Source organism: Oncorhynchus keta, chromosome 29 (assembly GCF_023373465.1).
Source record: "Oncorhynchus keta strain PuntledgeMale-10-30-2019 chromosome 29, Oket_V2, whole genome shotgun sequence".
In the NCBI taxonomy this organism is placed as follows: Eukaryota; Metazoa; Chordata; class Actinopteri; order Salmoniformes; family Salmonidae; genus Oncorhynchus; species Oncorhynchus keta.
In genome coordinates this window covers 19,606,655-19,628,080 of record NC_068449.1, presented here as the reverse complement: position 1 = coordinate 19,628,080, position 21,426 = coordinate 19,606,655, and the positions used below count along the sequence as shown (strand labels likewise).

The 21,426-nt window shown below is 42.0% G+C and overlaps 2 protein-coding genes across 3 annotated transcripts; one reads left to right on the top strand and one right to left on the bottom strand.

Moving 5' to 3' along the window:
• The first annotated feature begins 293 nt into the window (after positions 1–293).
• LOC118362409 (histone-binding protein RBBP4-like) lies at positions 294–5,150 on the top strand. Of its 2 annotated transcripts, none has more exons than XM_035742714.1 (10): positions 294–442; positions 925–1,072; positions 2,617–2,762; positions 2,898–3,071; positions 3,158–3,273; positions 3,372–3,532; positions 3,680–3,806; positions 3,918–3,995; positions 4,127–4,372; positions 4,570–5,150. In XM_035742714.1, exons 1-10 carry the CDS (start codon positions 427–429, stop codon positions 4,630–4,632), a joined length of 1,275 nt encoding a protein of 424 aa, XP_035598607.1. In that variant the 5' UTR covers positions 294–426; the 3' UTR covers positions 4,633–5,150. The 2 variants fall into 2 exon arrangements, with proteins under 2 accessions (XP_035598607.1, XP_035598609.1); XM_035742716.2 differs by lacking the exon at positions 294–442 and adding an exon at positions 510–530.
• A 116-nt stretch (positions 5,151–5,266) lies between these two features.
• Positions 5,267–16,004, bottom strand: LOC118362410 (syncoilin-like). The gene is made up of 5 exons (XM_035742717.2): positions 15,912–16,004; positions 8,521–9,082; positions 7,795–8,205; positions 7,592–7,716; positions 5,267–5,413 (listed from the first exon to the last, which is right to left on the bottom strand). The coding sequence occupies exons 2-5, from the start codon at positions 9,073–9,075 to the stop codon at positions 5,368–5,370; spliced, it is 1,137 nt and encodes a 378-aa protein (XP_035598610.1). The 5' UTR covers positions 9,076–9,082; positions 15,912–16,004; the 3' UTR covers positions 5,267–5,367.
• Between the last annotated feature and the right edge of the window lie 5,422 nt (positions 16,005–21,426).

The window sequence follows — 21,426 nt, the reverse complement described above, 5'->3', positions numbered from 1 at the left end:
ACAGCAAGTCATAAACCCCACGCATTTCTACCATTTATTATTTTCAACCAACCCCTAACTTCAATCCTAATCTTAACCACACTACTTCCCAAGGATCCCAGATAGCAATATTTTGGATGACTCGAGGGGATTTGTCATATTCACGTCGGATTTGCCTTTCGTAGTAGGTTAGGATAATTATGTTAAGGTGTTGAAAAGGCTTAGGGTTAAGGTTAGCTAAAATGCAACATAAAAATATTTTTTTTTTGACAAAAGCTTCAGAATCCAGTTTTTCTTAGAAAACGCAAATACGACGTTTTCCGGTTTAGTTGACGCTGATTGGCTATTGGATCACTACGGAGTTCCCGCCAAGGTAGTCCAGCTGCCTTGTTTGCTCTCAACAGAACGCTAATCCTGAAAACATACTTTCGTAATATTATCAACGCCATGGCTGATAAAGAAGGTAATTCGGTGAAACGTTACGTCACAATTTACTTCAACAAGAATAGCGCCCAGACCACTTGGGAAAACTAGCTAGCTTAGCTACCAAGGTAGGCCAGGGTGGAAGGACAGGTTCTCCCGGCTTATCAATCGTGAAGATACTTAATTCATTATTTTATACAAATGTGCTCGCTAGTACTAGTAGCCCACTAACGTTAGCTAGTAAGCTAGTTGGATACTAACTTTAGCTTTGTTCTATGTCAGACACAACCCCTTTTTGCGGGAGTAATGAGCTAGCTAGCTCGGTTGATCAATGCTAACACAACTGCGAAACCCTGTCAGTGTTAACGGAACGTAGCTACCTAGCTAACTTTACCGAACACTTGCTCAATGTTAATAGGGTTCCCTTTCTCAATCACACCTATATTTCCTGAAAATGGGTTGCTTCTAATATACTTTACATTTAAACCTCCTGTCTCACATGACTTTCTTACTATTTTATAGCAGCGTTTGATGATGCTGTGGAGGAGAGGGTGATAAATGAGGAGTACAAGATATGGAAGAAGAACACACCCTTCCTCTATGACCTGGTGATGACCCACGCCCTGGAGTGGCCCAGCCTCACTGCACAGTGGCTACCCGATGTCAACAGGTGGGGTTCACTGTCTTGGGCACCTTTATAGGAATACAAAGCTCCAGGAGCAGTGGGAGTAGGCGTGGGGCAGGTGCGGCTGCAGCCCTTGGTTTGCGCACCTTTTGATGTTCGAATTAGTTTCATTGAATAGTAACTGAAGTCTGGAGACTGACTAACTCCCACATGTAGTCTTATATAATATCAATTCCTGCAGAATTATGTATTGCTGTAAAAGTATACACTCAATGGAATTATATTTTAAACGTTTTAAATTTGACTAGGCAAGTCAGTCAAGAACAAATTCTTATTTACAATTACGGCCTACCAGGGAACAGTGGGTTAACTGCCTTTTTCAGGGGCCGTTTACTGGCCCAATGCTCTAACCACTAGGCTACCTGTCTTGGGAACAGGAATGGAGTAATTATTTATTGCAGACTCTTGAAAGAATGGAATGCGCAGTAGGTTGTTTTAACCACAACAAAAATATGTATCCAAGACAAACTGAAATCATGTTGGATTGTTTTCACAGCTTTTATTTCCTTAACCTTTGAAACGGATGTTAATTGGACATTTTGCCAGGGAAATATGTCCGCTGTTTTAGGCTATTGCATTTTCTCCCCGGTCTCTACACATCCTCGCTCTGCGAGCAGAAATGAAATAACTTTTACTGATGTCAACTACTAGATTATTGTTGATGCATTCATTCTATCGATTAATGGCTTTCTGCTTTATTTAGTCTTCAAGGTCAACAAGTAATTACAGAAGAGAAGCTGAATGTGTCTACTTATTAACAAGTTGACAAACAAATAGTCTAACAAATGTCGGAAATTATAAGCAGAAAAATATCTAAATTAGGGGTGAAAGTAAGCTGGTTCGGAGTACTGGCAAAATAAATGGTGGGGGTAAAACATGAGCCTATCACAATTAAAACAAAGATGGCAAGAAAACTAGGCTATTACACCACAATGTGTCATTACTGCCTGTCAACCACATGCAAAACATGAACAGATTTACTTAAAAATGGGTGGTATATGCTCCAAAATGGGGTGTGGTTCGACATGAACACTAAATGTTTTACTAATATACTCATCTAACCTGAGCACTCTGCCATGGCAGAGTTGACTGGACCGTGACGCTCGCAGATCACAGTGGATGCATCAATCAATTCAGGCTGCAAGTGTGCCTAATGACGAATGCTGAATGTCATTACACACACACACACATATATATATATATATATATATTGTCATTACACTATTATATGCATTTTATTTTTAAACCCCATGTCCAATTTTTTTTTATGGTATCCCAGCATATCTAGCTATAATTCCCAAGAATACCAGATACTTGTGCCGATCAAAGATTAGCCTGCCTTTGCAACATTACTGGGAGTGGGAAGGTTTCTTCAGGAAGATTGTTTTCAGTCTCCATATGTGTTGTTGCAAAGAATAATCCTTGTATGTGCCACATTGAGTTTCTAGCTAATGCCCCCTACATATGACAAAAGTGTTTATTTAAATGGACCTATTTGTCTTATAACATATTTCTTTCTATCCTTTTAGACCTGAAGGGAAGGATTTCAGCGTACACAGGTTGGTTCTTGGCACACACACCTCAGATGAACAGAATCACCTGGTCATCGCCAGCGTGCAACTGCCTAATGACGATGCCCAGTTTGATGCCTCTCACTACGACAGTGAGAAAGGTGGTGAGGGACAATGTTTTTGCATCAATTACAACCTTTCTGCATGTTTTTAGTCGTTGGATCATTCAAAATATTTTAACTGGTGATATATGTTGGTCCTTATCCCTGTAGCTAATTTCTCTGCCTCTCTCCCTTCAGAGTTTGGAGGCTTTGGCTCAGTCAGTGGTAAGATAGAGATTGAAATCAAGATCAACCATGAGGGAGAGGTGAACAGAGCCCGCCACATGCCCCAGAACCCCTGCATCATTGCCACCAAAACCCCAACCAGCGACGTGCTCGTCTTTGACTACACCAAACATCCCTCCAAACCAGGTGGGTATTTAGAGGTTGGTCAGGAAGTCCCCAGTCTTCCTTTCTAATTTCTTTTGAAATAACATGCTATTACCTCTGTATTACAGATCCATCTGGAGAGTGTACCCCAGATCTGCGTTTGAGGGGACACCAGAAAGAGGGCTACGGTCTCTCCTGGAACCCCAACCTGAGTGGCTGCCTCCTCAGTGCTTCTGATGACCATGTCAGTGACTTGTCACTTGACCCAAAGCATGTGCTTGAATAGTCTTCTTCCCTCCATGTCTTTCCTCTCACCTTCCCTTGTTTCCCATCTGTCTGCAGACTATCTGTATGTGGGACATCAGTGCCGTTCCTAAGGAGGGAAAGGTTGTAGATGCAAAGACTATCTTTACTGGACACACAGCTGTAGTGGAGGACGTCTCCTGGCATCTACTGCATGAGTCACTCTTTGGATCTGTAGCCGATGACCAGAAACTCATGATGTAAGGCTCCCTGAGATGAGCAACTCCCGCAGTGGATAATGGATTTGAATAGAAAAACAATTTACTAAGCTCGTGTGACTAAAATTAGTTGCACCATCCGCATTGTTTGGTGTTGCTTATTGAACAATAACATTGTTTACTGTGCAGTTGGGACACGCGATCCAACAACACGTCCAAACCTAGCCATGCTGTGGATGCCCACACTGCTGAGGTCAACTGTCTGTCCTTCAACCCCTACAGCGAGTTCATCCTGGCCTCGGGCTCAGCAGACAAGGTAGTCTGGATCTCTTACTGCTCTTAATTTTTCCAAGATTATCTTTCATAATGTAGTGTTGATCTAACTGGTTGTTGTGGTGGTTGTAATTGATTGGTTCTCCCAATTCAGACTGTAGCCCTTTGGGACCTGAGGAACCTGAAACTGAAGCTGCATTCGTTTGAGTCTCACAAAGATGAGATCTTCCAGGTATGTTAAGTCAATAAGCTGTCAATTATTCCCTATGAAGTTTGTTTTGCAAAAGCTATATGTTTTGTACCAGATTTTGTATCTATTACTAGGCCTCGTCAAACTCATCTCACCTCCTTTCCTCCCTTTAGGTCCAGTGGTCTCCTCATAATGAAACCATCCTGGCCTCCAGTGGCACAGACAGGCGACTCAACGTGTGGGACCTCAGTAAAATCGGAGAGGAGCAGTCGCCAGAGGATGCTGAGGATGGTCCACCTGAACTGCTGTTCATTCATGGCGGTCACACGGCTAAGATCTCTGACTTCTCATGGAACCCCAACGAACCCTGGGTCATCTGCTCTGTGTCCGAGGACAACATCATGCAAGTTTGGCAGATGGTGAGACCCCAGGACAGACTGGGCTCTGTCATACAGTGGGAGGCTATAGAGAATAGTTAAATGTATTCTGTTCATATTTATTCATTTCATGAGGCATAAGTATGTTTTGAAAGCTTGGCAGAAGTGTTCTACTGTAATATGTAGAATCATAATTATTTCTAAGGAGGAGTACTAAGAATGTCTTTCCATTTTTTAAGGCTGAGAACATCTACAATGACGAGGACCCAGAGGGAGCAGCAGACACTGAGGTCCAGGCATGAGTGACATCTGTCAATCACACAACACCCCTCCCTTGATCACATCCTCAAAACAACATTCAAATGTATTTTTTTTAATGCATAAGAGTCAGTAGTTCTTTTGCAGTTTTGTAGAGGGAAACATTAAGTGCTTGTTTCACTATCATGGCATCAAGGTTTTGCATATATTTATATAAGAAAGGATCCTACTGTTTGATATGGTGATAATGGTAGCTATGCCATTCTTTGGTCAAATTTTTACCAGGGGGACAAGCACCACAGTTGAGTAGGCGCCCAATTATTGTTTTTCATGTTAAATTATGCTCATATTCTTAGAAACATGAGTCATTTAAACTAATTTCCAGTTTCATTTTTATAAGAAATTGTACATAGATTTTATTCCCATGATATCTGAATCGTAGATTTCCACAATCAGCTTTCAAGCTGTATGTATATCATCCCTATGTGTCTGTTTTCTTTGTATGCTGCATCGGATTCCCATGTTTTGTAAGTGTATTCATAATAAAAATGTATTTACGGTAGACCTTAAATGTACAGTTAAGACAGGCTGCTCTCATAGTTGAGGTCAACTGTCATAACACCATTGTTGATGCACTAAGAGCAGATTAAGTATACCAATAGGTGACATTGGCTAAATGCACCATCAAGGATACTCGCAAACACAGTAAAACATGTTTGGTCTGAGGGGTCCTGGATATTTAGTCAATAGTTCTACTTCCATTGATAAGTATGGAAAAGTTAGGACTCCCTTTCAGCAGTTGTTTCGCTCACTTCAATACAGCCCCTGTAAAAAAAAAAACAGCATGTTGAGACTCCCTCAAATATTTATTCTACATGTTTGTCTATATATACTGAACAAAAATATAAATGCAATATGCAACAATTTCAGAATTTACTGCGTTAGTTAATATTAGGAAATTAGTCCATTTAAACCAATTCAGCCTTAATCTATGGATTTCACATGACTTGGCAGGCGTGCAGCCATGGATGGGCCCACCCACTGACCCTCCCATCAGACAATCCTACAGGTGGAGAAGCTGGATGTGGAGGCCTTGGGCTGGCGTGGTTACATGTGGTCTGCAGTTGTGAGGTCGGTTGGATGTACTGCCAAATTCTCTAAAATGACGTTGGAGGCAGCCTGTGGTAGAGAAATTAACATATCTCTGGCAACAGCTCTGGTGGGCATTCCTGAGGTCAGCATACCAATTGCAAGCTCCCTCAACTTCTGTGGCGTTGTGTTGTGTGACAAAACTGCAAATTTTAAAGTGACCTTTTATTGTCCCAGCACAAGGGGCACCTGTGTAATGGTCATGCTGTTTAATCAGGTTCTTGATATGTCACACCTGTCAGGTGGTTGGAATGTCTTGGTGAAGAGAAAGGCTCACTAACGGATGTAAATCAATTTGGGCAAAACATTTTAGAGAAATACACTTTTTGTGCATATGGAACATTTCTGGGATTTTTTATTTCAGTTTATGAAACATGGGATCAACACTACATGTTACGTATATATTTTTGTTCAGTGTTTAATGTCAATTGTAAGTAGTCCAGACATCAAATATTAATTTAATGTATTCAATGAAAACTGTCAGATTCCTTAGGGTCAAAATGGATGATCTCTACTTTTCATGGCCAGATACAGTGCATTCGGAAAGTATTCAGACCCCTTGATTTTTTCCCACATTTTGTTACTTTACAGCCTTAATCTAAAATGTATTGAATTGCCCACTCACCAATCTACACACAATACCTCATTATGACAAAGCAAAAACAGGTTTTTAGAAATGTATGAAAAAAAGGTGAAAGACCACAATTTATCTAAGTATTCAGACCCTTTACTCTGTACATTTGATGAAGCACCTTTGGCAGCGATTACAGCCTTGAGTTTTATTGGGTATGACGCTACATGCTTGGCACACCTGTATTTGGGGAGTTTTTCCCATTCTTCTCTGCAGATCCCCTCAAGCTCTGTCAGGTTGGATGGGGAGCGTCGCTGCACAGCTATTTTCACGGTCTCTCCAGAGATGTTCGATCGGGTTGAAGTCCTGGCTTCGGTTGAGCCACTCAAGGACATTCAGAGACTTGTCCCAAATCCACTCCTGCGTTGTCTTGGCTGTGAGCTTAGAGTATTTGTTGTGTTGGAAGGTGAACCTTCAAACCAGTCTGAGGTCCCTAGCACTCTGGAGCAGTTTTTTTATCAAGGATCTCTGTACTTTGCTCTGTTCATCTTTCCCTCGATCCTGCGGGTGAAAAACATCACCACAGCATGATGCTGCCACCACCTTGCTTCACCGTAGGGATGGTGCCAGGTTTCCTCTAGACGTGATGCTTTGCATTCAGGCCAAAGGGATAAATCTTGGTTTCATCAGACCAGAGAATCTTGTTTCTCATGGTCTGAGAGTCCTTTCGGTGCCTTTTGGCAAACTCCAAGCGGGCTGTCATGTACCTTTTACTGAGGAGTGCTTCTATCTGGCCACACTACCATAAATGCCTGATTGGTGGAGTGCTGCAGTGATGGTTGTCCTTCTGGAAGGTTCTCCCATCTTCACAGAGGAACTCTGGAACTCTGTCAGAGTGACCATCGGGTTCTTGGTCACCGCCCTGACCAAGGCCCTTCTCCACCGATTGCTTAGGTTGGCCTGGCGGCCAGCTCTAGGAAGAGTCTTGGTGGTTCCAAACTTCTTCCATCTAAGAATGATGGAGGCCACTGTGTTCTTGTGGACCTTCAATGCAGCAGAAATGTTTTGGTACCCTTCCCCAGATCTGTGCCTTGACACAATCCTGTCTTGGAGCTCTACAGATAACTCCTTCGACATCATGGCTTGGTTTTTGCTCTGATATGCACTGTCAACTGTGGGACCGTATCAATTTTAGAATAAGGCTGTAATGTAACAAAATGTGGAAAAATGGATGGGGTCTGAATACTTTCCGAATGCACTGTAAGTAGCATACCACACCCTACCTGTCATAGTTCAGCTCACTCAAAAGTCCCTTCTTCAATTCTTCCAATTGTCTGTTTGCCTTTTTCTGAATGCAAAGCTCCAACTTCAGCTTCCTCATGGTCTCCTCAAGCGAGTCCACAGTCTCCTGATGAGAAGAATTTAGAACAATTACACCACACCTTTACGGGCTACAAAACAGCACATGTTCCTAATCCCCCTGTACCTTATACTGTGCCACTCTCTCCACCCTCTCCCTCTCCATTAGAGCAATCCTCTCCTCTAGACAAGCTCTCTGCAGCTCCAGCCTCTGGGTCTGCTCCTTCAGGGGCCCCAGTCTGGCCTTAAGGTCTCGGCCCACATCCCTGCTCCTTCTCAGGGTCTCCTTCCCAGCCTGCCTCCTCCGGAGGAGGGCTAGCAGGCGTGGCTCATACCAGCCTTCTAGATTACTCATGCTGCCACTGAGGCGCTTCTGCAGGTCCAGGGATGCTCGTCGGCAGTGAGTGACATCGCTCATAGCCCGGGGACGAGATGGTTGTCTGGCCCGGTCCTTTAGGGTGTTCAGCTGGTTGTGCTGGGCTTCCTGAAGCTGGGCTACCTCCTCTGTAAGATTCTGGACGTGGGCCCGGAGCTCCTCCTAGGGGCAGAAAAAGAAATGACAGCGTAGTTGGCCCTCATACGAACACAAGAATGTGTGATTAACTCTGGATGACAGACAGCCATAAATACAGCAATAACAATTCTGTGGTAGCACCCATCAACAATATAACATGTCAACACTGAAACATTACTACAAAGGGATGACAAAGAACATACAAAAAAATAGCACAAATCACAGGAAAATGTCAACACCCCTCATACTGTTACCCCTCACTCAGTATGTTAATGGTACATTAACTGCATTCTCACAAAAGCTTATATGCAATGCTGTGGGGTTTCCACTCTACCTTACCTGTGTGATTGCAGCCTGGGCCACCTCATACTGCTGTGCAGCCAGCGCTAGCTGGCTCTGGATACAGTCCCTGGCTGTGACAAACAGCTTACTCTTCACTTGTCCCACCTCTATTTGCAGATGAATAAACTCCAACTGGACACTGGTGAGAACTCTACGTGCCTCTAACAACTGTCCCCTCAAGGCCACAGTAGCTTGCAGCATGGGCTGCTCTCGCTGCAACAGCTCCAGTATCAATTCATCCCTTTGACTTTCTAGATGGCCCACCTTCTTGATGCACTCCTCAAAAAGCAGCCCCACACTGTCCATGTTCACCTGCACCTGGACAAAGGTATATTCCACACACCTCTCCACGGGGCTTACTACCTCAGTGATGTGTGCTTGAGCCGCAAATCCGGCACCGTACATGCTTCTCTCATGGTGGGTTAGTGCTGCCATAAGGCTGCTCTCCACAGAATGTGCCTCCTCCATGGAGTCCTCTCCAGAGTGCAAGTTCTCTCTAGACTCAACGTCCCTCCTTCTCTGTAGATCCTCAACAGCCATTGGTGTCTCCATCACCTGTCTGAAAATTTGAAGTAGGAGAATAAAGGATGGGAAAGTTTTATAAGTTCAGGAGGGAACGACTGCTCCCAATGATTTCCCCCTCTCAAGGACCTCAACCACGGCCTGTTCATCTGTTGCACCAAAGCTGTGACCGAGAAACTGAGAAACAGCTTCTATCTCCAGGCCATTGGACAATCACCACTCGCCGGCCTCGGACCAGTACCCGGCCCTGAACCTTAGTCATTGGTCTAGCCGGCTACCACCCAGTAGTCTACCCTGCACCTTAGAGACTGCTGACCTACAGTGCATTCGGAAAGTATTCAGGATGAGGATAAAAAAAATATATATATTTTAGATTAAGGCTGTAACATAACACAATGTAAAACATTCAAGGGGTCTGAATACTTTCCGAACGCACTGTATTGAGTCATTGAACACTCGTCACATTAATAATGTTTACATACTGTTTCACCCACTTTATACAGTGCCTTGCGAAAGTATTCGGCCCCCTTGAACTTTGCGACCTTTTGCCACATTTCAGGCTTCAAACATAAAGATATAGAACCATATTATTTTGTGAAGAATCAACAACAAGTGGGACACAATCATGACGTGGAACGACATTTATTGGATATTTCAAACTTTTTTAACAAATCAAAAACTGAAAAATTGGGCGTGCAAAATTATTCAGCCCCTTTACTTTCAGTGCAGCAAACTCTCCAGAAGTTCAGTGAGGATCTCTGAATGATCCAATGTTGACCTAAATGACTAATGATGATAAATACTATCCACCTGTGTGTAATCAAGTCTCCGTATAAATGCACCTGCACTGTGATAGTCTCAGAGGTCCGTTAAAAGCGCAGAGAGCATCATGAAGAACAAGGAACACACCAGGCAGGTCCGAGATACTGTTGTGAAGAAGTTTAAAGCCGGATTTGGATACAAAAAGATTTCCCAAGCTTTAAACATCCCGAGGAGCACTGTGCAAGCGATAATATTGAAATGGAAGGAGTATCAGACCACTGCAAATCTACCAAGACCTGGCCGTTCCTCTAAACTTTCAGCTCATACTGCAGCAGCCAAGAGGCCCATGATCACTCTGGATGAACTGCAGAGATCTACAGCTGAGGTGGGAGACTGTCCATAGGACAACAATCAGTCGTATATTGCACAAATCTGGCCTTTATGGAAGAGTGGCAAGAAGAAAGCCATTTCTTAAAGATATCCATAAAAAGTGTTGTTTAAAGTTTGCCACAAGCCACCTGGGAGACACACCAAACATGTGGAAGAAAGTGCTCTGGTCAGATGAAACCAAAATTGAACTTTTTGGCAACAATGCAAAACGTTATGTTTGGCGTAAAAGCAACACAGCTCATCAGCCTCAACACACCATCCCCACTGTCAAACATGGTGGTGGTATCATCATGGTTTGGGCCTGCTTTTCTTCAGCAGGGACAGGGAAGATGGTTAAAATTGATGGGAAGATGGTTGGAGCCAAATACAAGGACCATTCTGGAAGAAAACCTGATGGAGTCTGCAAAAGACCTGAGACTGGGACGGTGTTAGAATGGCCAGGTCAAAGTCCAGACCTGAATCCAATCGAGAATCTGTGGAAAGAACTGAAAACTGCTGTTCTCAAATGCTCTCCATCCAACCTCACTGAGCTCGAGCTGTTTTGCAAGGAGGAATGGGAAACAATGTCAGTCTCTCGATGTGCAACACTGATAGAGACATACCCCAAGCAACTTACAGCTGTAATCGCAGCAAAAGGTGGCGCTACAAAGTATTAACTTAAGGGGGCTGAATCATTTTGCACGCCCAATTTTTCAGTTTTTGATTTGTTAAAGTTTGAAATATCCAATAAATGTCGTTCCACTTCATTATTGTGTCCCACTTGTTGTTGATTCTTCACAAAAAATACAGTTTTATATCTTTATATCGAATACTTTCGCAAAGGCACTGTATGTCTATACTGTATTCTAGTCATGGCTCATCCTATATACAGTTGAAGTCGGAAGTTTACATACACTTAGGTTGGAGTCATTAAAACTCATTTTTCAACCACCACAAATTTTTTGTTAACAAACTATAGTTTTGGCAAGTCGGTTAGGACATCTACTTTGTGTATGACACAAGTCATTTTTCCAACAATTGTTTACAAACAGATTATTTCACTTATAATTCACTGTATCACAAATCCAGTGGGTCAGAAGTTTACATAAACTAAGTTGACTGTGCCTTTAAACAGCTTGGAAAATTCCAGAAAATTATGTTATGGCTTTAGAAGCTTCTGATAAACTAATTGACATCATTTGAGTCAACTGGAGGTCTACTTGTGGATGTATTTCAAGGCCTACCTTCAAACTCAGTGCCTATTTGATTGACATCATGGAAAAATCAAAAGAAATCAGCCAAGAACTCAGAAAAAACATTGTAGACCTTCACAAGTTTGGTTCATCCTTGGGAGCAATTTCCAAACACCTGAAGGTACCACATTCATCTGTACAAACAATAGTATGCAAGTATAAACACCATGGGACCATGCAGCCGTCATAGCGCTCAGGAAGGAGATGCGTTCTGTCTCCTAGAGATTAACGTAATTTGGTGCGAAAAGTGCAAATCAATCCCAGAACAACAGCAAAGGACCTTGTGAAGATGCTGGAGGAAACAGGTACAAAGGTATCTATATCCACAGTAAAACGAGTCCTATATCGACATAAATTGAAAAGCCGCTCAGCAAGGAAGAAGCCACCGCTCCAAAACCGCCATAAAAAAAGCCAGACTATGGTTGGCTCCAGGTCATCTATAAGTCTTTGCTAGGTAAAGCTCTGCCTTTTCTCAGCTCACTGGTCACCAATAGCGCACCAATACTCGTAGCACGTGCTCCAGCAGGTATATTTCACTGGTCACCCCCAAAGCCAGTTCCTGCTTTGGCCACCTTTCCTTCCAGTTCTCTGCTGCCAATGACTGGAACAATCTGTAAAAATCACTGAAGCTGGAGACTCATATCTCCCTCACTAATTTCAAGCATCAGCTGTCAGAGCAGCTTACAGATCATTGCACCTGTCCATAGCTCATCTGTAAATAGCCCACCTCATCCCCATATTGTTATTTATTTATTTTTGCTATTTTGGAACCCCAGTATCTCTACTTACACATTCATATTCTGCACATCTATCACTCCAGTGTTTAATTGTTACATTTTAATTATTTTGCCACTATGGCCTATTTATTATCTTACCTCCCTAATCTTACTTCATTTGCACACACTGTACTGTAGATAGACTTTTCTATTGTATTATTGACTGTACGGTTGTTTATTCCATGTGTAATTCTGTGTTGTTGTTTGTGTCGCACTGCTTTGCTTTATCTTGGCCATGTTGCAGTTGTAAATGAGAACTTGTTCTCAACTGGCCTACCTGGTTATAATAAAGTTTAAATAAAAAAGATTGATGAGGAAAATTATTTATTTAATCCATTTTAGAATATGGGCGTAACGTAACAAAATGTGGAAAAAGTAAAGGGGTCTGAATACTTTCTGAATGTACAGTGCCTTCAGAATGTATTCACACCCCTAGATGTTTTCCACATTTGAGATGTTTTTGTCACTGGCCTACACACAATACTCCATAATGCCAAAGTGGAATTGTGTTTTTAGATATTTTTTACAAATGAATTAAAAATGAAAATCTGAAATGTTTTGAGTCAATAAGCATTCAACCCCGTTGTTATGGCAAGCCTAAATAAGGTCAGGAGTAAACATTTGCTTAAGAAGTCACGTCACATAATACGTTGCATGGACTCACTCTGTGGGCAATAATAGTGTTCAATATTACTTTTATGACTACCTCACACATACAATTATCTGTAAGGTTCCTCAGTCGAGGCTTGAATTTCAAACACAGATCCAACCACAAAGACCAGGGATGTTTTCCGGTGTCTCATAAATAAGGGCACCTATTGGTAGATGGGTAAACAAATATGCTTGTCATGCTTGTCATCAGCAAGAACTAGGGAGTTTTTTCAGATAAAAAACATTAAAGCTTGGTTCAGTCTGCTTTCCAACAGACACTGGGAGACAAGTTCACCTTGCCAAGATTACATTTAATGTTCCTGAGTGGCATAGTTACAGTGTTGACTTAAGTCGACTTTATAATGTCTGTCTAGCAATGATGAACAACCAACTTGACAGGGCTTGAAGAATGAAAAAAAATGGGATGTGCAAAGCTCTTAGAGACTTACCCAGAAACATTCACAGCTTTAATCACCGCCAAAAAGTGATTCTAGCATGTATAGACTCAAGGGCGTGAATAGTTATGTAAATGAGATATTTCTGTATTTCATTTTCTAAAAATTAGCAAACATTTATCTAAACATGTTTTCAATTTGTCATTAGGGGTTATTGTGTGTAGATGTGTGAGAAAATAAAATGTATCTAATACATTTTGAATTCAGGCTTTAACACAACAAAATGTGGAGGGGTCAAGGGGTATGAATACTTTCTGAAGGCACTGTATATATATATTTATATTCCGGTCTCTGACATTGCTCATTCTGATATTTCTTATTTTCTATTTTTCTGAATTATGTGTGTATTTTTAAAATGTTATTGGTAGGTATACTGTTATAGCTAGAAACACAAGCATTTCACTGCATCTGCGATAACTTCAGCAAATCTGTGTAGGTCATCAATAAAGTTTGATTTGATTGGGGATATAAAGCTCAAGGCCGACTGGGGTACTGGAGGTAATGTTTTCAAAAAACAGGATCCTCCATTACACTGCAGGCAGACAATTACCCTTAACTTCTGTGTGCAATTTTAATATAATCAGTTCAAGGACATACATCTTGATTGTTGATTGTTGATCACACACAGGTGTTCCAAAGGGATATATGCTCTAATCTGGAGCAAACCCTATTAAATAACCTTATCTCAAAACCTGAATATGAATACCTTTGCTGCAAATGTCCCATAAATCCATGCCTGTACATTTTGCCAAAATTACACAAACCTAAAACACAACAAGGCAATTATCCAGACAGACCAGTGGTTGCAGAAATAGGCTCAGTGCTATAGCCATTGTCTTTCCTTCGTAGACTCCTTTATTAAATCTCATGGGCAAGAATTACCATCATATGTGAAAGATTCTATAAACTTCATAAACAAGATCTCACCTATAACAGGATTAACAGAATACTGCAATTTGGTCACATTAGATGTCATTAGTCTATATACCAGCATTCCCCATACGGGGGCTGGCAGCCCTAGCTCGCTATTTGAGAGACAGAGATACTAACGAATACCTACCAACAAACTTTATTCTAGAGCTGGCTGAATATGATTTGACATATAACTATTTCAGGTTTGATGATGACCTTTATGTGGAGTATTTTTTTTAAGAGCGGCAGGGTAGTCTAGTGGTTAGAGCATTGGACTAGTAACTGAAAGGTTGCAAGTTCAAATCCCCAAGCTGACAAGGTACAAAATCTGTCATTCTGCCCCTGAACAGGCAGTTAACCCACTGTTCCTAGGCTGTCATTGAAAATAAGAATTTGTTCTTAACTGACTTGCCTAGTAAAAAAAAAATTTTTTTTGTTAACAATGAAAACGAAAATCTATTTGTATACCCATAAATATTGACCATGAAGATGGCCATACTCATTGACTAGTACCCCAGTCGGTCTTCAAGTTTAGATACTCAATGAGATGGGGCATCACTAAGCTAACCTGCAATGTCACTTCCTAGAGTAGCTCAAACATATTATGCTATCCGGGATCCTTGGGATGTCCCTACCCTAAACTCTACCCTCACCTTAACCCTTACCTAACCTTAACCCTTACTGTAATCATTTTAAATGTCAACTTCAATGGGGTAGGGACATCCCAATGATTCTGAATAGCAAGTAATCAAATTGCCCATGAAACAATATGGCAACACGCTAAAACAACACTTCCTGATCTTCAAATGAGTCATAGGAAGCATTGGGCTGACATCGTCGATGGCTTTGTCCATTCTTTTTACAGTCTATGGATAAGCCAGATAATGTTGTGATCCACACAGCCCAGTGAAATCGCAGGACATATTAATGGGAAGAGGAACACTATCAAGGCTGACCTTCATTTATAAGATTGCACAAAAATAGACTGAAGAGTAAGATGACCCAGTCAATGTTAGAGATTTTCTTTGGTTGTGTTTTGATTCAGAGCCTCTATCTAGATATATCTAATCATCCCTTATCACTGTATATTCCTGATTGTGCCATCTGTCTATTCTTACCACTATCTGTTCTTGATATGATGACAGTGACATTCTCAGACATTGCTATATTCATGAATTGTACAGGCATGTTACAATTTTACCCATATGTATTTTCAATGAAAACATAATCCCCTACAATCACTTTTAATCCGTTTAGTACAAGGGTTTTCAAACCTCTTTTCATGGACCCACAGCCATTCCATGTATTTGAACTGTTCCACAGCACACCTGATCCAACTTCTCAACGAATCATCAAGCCCTTCAATATGTGAATCAAGTGAACTAGTTCAGGGCTACAACAAAATGGTGAAACGTCTGGGGGTCCCCAATGAGAGGTTAGAAAACCACTGATTTAGTAAGTACATTTGAGATTAAAAAAATATTCTGAACAAGGGTTGTAAAAGTGTCACTCACCTTAAACTTCCAACGTAAAAAGAAAATTAAAAAAATGTAAAAGGCATTCAGACATTGCCCAGTCAAGACACAGACCACCAAACTCAGACCAAGGATATAATAATAAAATGTTCCGTTTTTAGAATTACAGTGTTGCAAAATCACCCATCTGAAACGATTAGCATTTCAACTCACTTTCTAGACAACGATGCAGAGAAGTGTAGATAGCAACACAGACAAACAGTTTCCTCTTTAGACCACCTTTTCTGTGGAGCTGCTTGTCTAAACATAAACATATATCCTGTTTGTGTTCATGAATAAGATACGAGGGAGCGGAGAAACACTATCCTTCCCCCGAGGTAGACTTTCTCATCTCCCACATGGTTAACTGAGGTCATTCACTGTGTCAGTGAGAGAGGCCAAGACGTTATTGATGCCATTGCTGACACTTATCTGGGCCAGCCTGTGCAGAGCTAGATTATATTTAGTTTTTTTATGGCCTGTCATTTATAAACAACTAAGATAGAGTCTTGATCTCATGGTGGACTCCATGCAGAGCCGTCTTAAAGAATCAGGCACCACTGGGATAAAAGGAGGTACTGCTGTTTGATCATTCCCACACATTAGATGAAGAGTATTGGTTCTGAATTATCTGGTCATTGTACGTATATAATAATGTGATGTTAATGATATGAGATAACGTAATTGTCTCTAAATAATTTTTTAATATGTCATCCAGGATAAACAATGCAATATTCTGAGAAATGTAATTGTAATCATTCTGATAGCTGTCAAAAAAAGAAGTTACACTTTATTCATTTTTTGTCAGAAGTATATCGTGCCAGTGATAAAGTGATAATGTAATCTTTGCATTATCACCCTACCCTTAGCTAACCCTAACCTTAACCATTTTAAATGGGACATCCCTTTGGTCAAGATCAAAAAAAAAAAAAAAAAAAAAAATCTAAATAAAATTTTATTTGTCACATACACATGGTTAGCAGATGTTAATGCGAGTGTAGCGAAATGCTTGTGCTTCTAGTTCCGACAATGCAGTAATAACCAACAAGTAATCTAACTAACAATTCCAAAACTACTGTCTTATACACAGTGTAAGGGGATAAAGAATATGTACATAAGGATATATGAATGAGTGATGGTACAGAGCAGCATAGGCAAGATACAGTAGATGGTATCGAGTACAGTATATACATATGAGATGAGTATGTAAACAAAGGGGCATAGTGATACATGTATTACATAAGGATGCAGTCGATGATATAGAGTACAGTATATACGTATGCATATGAGATGAATAATGTAGGGTAAGTAACATTATATAAGGTAGCATTGTTTAAAGTGGCTAGTGATATATTTACATCATTTCCCATCAATTCCCATTATTAAAGTGGCTGGAGTTGAGTCAGTGTCAGTGTGTTGGCAGCAGCCACTCAATGTTAGTAGTGGCTGTTTAACAGTCTGATGGCCTTGAGATAGAAGCTGTTTTTCAGTCTCTCAGTCCCAGCTTTGATGCACATGTACTGACCTCGCCTTCTGGATGATAGCGGGGTGAACAGGCAGTGGCTCGGGTGGTTGATGTCCTTGATGATCTTTATGGCCTTCCTGTAACATCGGGTGGTGTAGGTGTCCTGGAGGGCAGGTAGTTTGCCCCCGGTGATGCATTGTGCAGACCTCACTACCCTCTGCAGAGCCTTACGGTTGAGGGCAGAGCAGTTGCCGTACCAGGCGGTGATACAGCCCGCCAGGATGCTCTCGGTTGTGCATCTGTAGAAGTTTGTGAGTGCATTTGGTGACTAGCCGAATTTCTTCAGCCTCCTGAGGTTGAAGAGGCGCTGCTGCGCCTTCTTCACGATGCTGTCTGTGTGAGTGGACCAATTCAGTTTGTCTGTGATGTGTATGCCGAGGAACTTAAAACTTGCTACCCTCTCCACTACTGTTCCATTGATGTGGATAGGGGGGTGTTCCCTCTGCTGTTTCCTGAAGTCCACAATCATCTCCTTAGTTTTGTTGACGTTGAGTGTGAGGTTATTTTCCTGACACCACACTCCGAGGGCCCTCACCTCCTCCCTGTAGGCCGTCTCGTCGTTGTTGGTAATCAAGCCTACCACTGTTGTGTCGTCCGCAAACTTGATGATTGAGTTGGAGGCGTGCGTGGCCACGCAGTCGTGGGTGAACAGGGAGTACAGGAGAGGGCTCAGAACGCACCCTTGTGGGGCCCCAGTGTTGAGGATAAGCGGGGAGGAGATGTTGTTGCCAACCCTCACCACCTGGGGGAAGCCCGTCAGGAAGTCCAGTACTCAGTTGCACAGGGCGGGGTCGAGACCCAGGGTCTCGAGCTTGATGACGAGCTTGGAGGGTACTATGGTGTTGAATGCCGAGCTGTAGTCGATGAACAGCATTCTCACATAGGTATTCCTCTTGTCCAGATGGGTTAGGGCAGTGTGCAGTGTGGTTGAGATTGCATCGTCTGTGGACCTATTTGGGCGGTAAGCAAATTGGAGTGGGTCTAGGGTGTCAGGTAGGGTGGAGGTGATATGGTCCTTGACTAGTCTCTCAAAGCACTACATGATGACGGAAGTGAGTGCTACGGGGTGGTAGTCGTTTAGCTCAGTTACCTTAGATCTGTTTCTTGCTTTGCTCTTAGGAAAATGGTGAAAGTGGTGAAAGTGAAAGGAGTGATTTCTGGGGCAGTGTTAAGTGTGGAGGTGGAGCAATTAAAGTTGAAGATTCCCGGTGTGCAACGCAGACCTGTCATTGCCAACAAAGGGTATATAACAATGTATTGAGATAAACTTTTGTTATACTTATTTTACACCATAATTTGCAAATAAATTCATAAAAAATCCTACAATGTGATTTTCTGGATTTATTTTTCTCATTTTGATGGTCATAGTTGAAGTGTACCTATGATGAAAATTACAGGCCTCTCTCATCTTTTTAAGTGGGAGAACTTGCACAATTGGTGGCTGACTAAATACTTTTTTGCCCCACTGTACATTGTCTTCAGGAAGGCAGTGAGTTGCCGTGCAACAGCTTTTTCATTTTTTTTTGAGAGGAATGGAAGATTCGAAATTGGCCGATAGTTTTTATATTTTCTGGGTCAAGGTTTGGCTTTTTCAAGAGAGGCTTTATTACTGCCACTTTTAGTGAGTTTGGTACACATCCGGTGGATAGAGAGCCGTTTATTATGTTCAACATAGGAGGGCCAAGCACAGGAAGCAGCTCTTTCAGTAGTTTAGTTGGAATAGGGTCCAGTATGCAGCTTGAAGGTTTAGAGGCCATGATTATTTTCATCATTGTGTCAAGAGATATAGTCCTAAAACACTTGAGTGTCTCTCTTGATCCTAGGTCCTGGCAGAGTTGTGCAGACTCAGGACAACTGAGCTTTGGAGGAATAAGCAGATTTAAAGAGGAGTCCGTAATTTGCTTTCTAATGATCATGATCTTTTCCTCAAAGAAGTTCATGAATTTATTACTGCTGAAGTGAAAGACGTCCTCTCTTGGGGAATGCTGCTTTTTATGTAGGTTTGCGACAGTATCAAAAATAAATTGAGTTCCTCAGTTTGGTGGTTAACTGATTTTTGTCCTCTGATGTCCTTGGGTAGGCAGAGGGAGTCTGGAAGGGCATCAAGGAATCTTTGGGTTGTCTGAGAATTTATAGCACGACTTTTGATGCTCCTTGGTTGGGGTCTGAGCAGATTATTTGTTGCGATTGCAAATGTAATAAAATGGCGGTCCGATAGGCCAGGATTATGAGGAAAAACATTAAGATCCACAACATTTATTCCATGGGACTAAACAAGGTCCAGAGTATGATTGTGTTAGTGAGTAGGTCCAGAGACATGTTGGACAAAACCCACTGAGTCAATGAAGGCTCTGAAAGCCCTTTGGAGTGGGTCTGTGGACTTTTCCATGTGAATATTAAAATTACCAAAAATTGGAATATTATCTGCTATGACTACAAGGTCCGATAGGAATTCAGGGAACTCAGTGAGGAACACTGTATATGGCCCAGGAGGCCTGTAAACAGTAGCTATAAAAAGTGATTGAGTAGGCTGCATAGATTTCACGACTAGAAGCTCAAAATACGAAAATGCCATTTTTTTTTGTAAATTGAAATTTGCTATCGTAAATGTTAGCAACACCTCCGCCTTTGCGGGATGGACAGGGGATATGGTCACTAGTGTAACCAGGAGGTGAGGCCTCATTTAACACAGTAAATTCATCTGGTTTAAGCCATGTTTCAGTCAGGCCAATCAGATCAAGATTATGATCAGTGATTAGTTCATTGACTATAACTGCCTTCGAAGTGAGGGAACATTAAGTAGCCCTATTTTGAGATGTGAGGTATCACAATCTCTTTCAATAATGGCAGGAATGGAGGTCTTTATCCTAGTGAGATTGCTAAGGCGAACACTGCCATGTTTTGTTTTGCCCAACCTAGGTCGAGGCACAGACAGGGTCTCAATGGGGATAGCTGAGCAGACTACACTGACTGTGCTAGTGGCAGACTCCACGAAGCTGGCAGGCTGGCTAACAGCCTGCTGCCTGGCCTGCACGCTATTTCATTGTGGAGCTAGAGGAGTTAGAGCCCTGTCTATGTTGGTAGATAAGATGAGAGCACCCCTCCAGCTAGGATGGAGTCCGTCACTCCTCAGCAGGCCAGGCTTGGTCCTGTTTGTGGCTGAGTCCCAGAAAGAGGGCCAATTATCTACAAATTCTATCTTTTGGGAGGGGCAGAAAACAGTTTTGTTGTGAGACTCTGCTGTAGAGCTCATCATTCCCCCTAACTGGGAGGGGGCCAGAGACAATTACTCGATGCCGACACATTTGTCTAGCTGCTGATTTACATGCTGAAGCTATGTTGCGCTTGGTGACCTCTGACTATTTCATCCTAACATCGTTGGTGCCGACGTGGATAACAATATCTCTACACTCGCCAGTTTTTAGCTTTAGCCAGCACCATCTTCAGATTAGCCTTAACGTCGGTAGCCCTGCCCCTGGTAAACAGTGTATGATCGCTGGATGACTTGTTTTAAGTCTAATACTGCGGATAATGGAGTCGCCAATGACTAGGGTTTTCAATTTGTTAGAGATAATGGTGGGAAGCTTCGGCGTCTCAGACCCCGTAACGAGAGGAGTAGAGACAAGAGAAGGCTCGGCCTCAGACTCGCTGCTTAATGGGGAAAACCGGTTGAAAGTTTCTGTCGGCTGAATGAACGAGACCGGTTGAGCATTTCTACAGCATTTCCCCCCAGAAGTCATGAGAAAGTTGTCTGGCTGCGGGGACCGTGCGAGGGGATTTACGTTACTATCTGTACTTACTGTAGTTACTATCTGGCACAGACGCTGTTTCATCCTTTTCTACACTGAAATTACCCTTGCCTTATGCTTGCGTCTGAAGCTGGGCTTGCAGCACAGCTATCCTCGCCGTAAGGCGATTGTTCTCCTGTATATTATGAGTACAGCGACTGCAATTAGAAGGCATCATGTTAATGTTATTACTTAGCTTCGGCTGTTGGAGGCCCTGACGAACCATGTCCAGATAAAGCATCTGGAGTGAAAAAGGTGAATGAAAAAAAGTTGAGTGAGGGAAAAACTAAAAATATAAACGGTAATTAAAAAGTAAAAACTGTAAAGTTGTCAGGTAGCAAAGTAAGGTTGGCAACAAAACGCAGGAAGCCGATTC

Excerpts from the sequence above, each read along its gene's own strand:
- LOC118362410 (XM_035742717.2), bottom strand. The coding sequence starts at position 9,075 with ATGGAGACACCAATGGCTGTTGAGGATCTACAGAGAAGGAGGGACGTT. Across the intron at positions 8,206-8,520 it reads CCCAGGCTGCAATCACACAG|GAGGAGCTCCGGGCCCACGT; the intron begins GTAAGGTAGAGT and ends TTCTGCCCCTAG. Across the intron at positions 5,414-7,591 it reads AGTGAGCTGAACTATGACAG|GGGCTGTATTGAAGTGAGCG; the intron begins GTAGGGTGTGGT and ends TTTTTTTTACAG.
- LOC118362409 (XM_035742714.1), top strand. Across the intron at positions 3,072-3,157 it reads CAAACATCCCTCCAAACCAG|ATCCATCTGGAGAGTGTACC; the intron begins GTGGGTATTTAG and ends TCTGTATTACAG. Across the intron at positions 3,533-3,679 it reads GATGACCAGAAACTCATGAT|TTGGGACACGCGATCCAACA; the intron begins GTAAGGCTCCCT and ends TTTACTGTGCAG.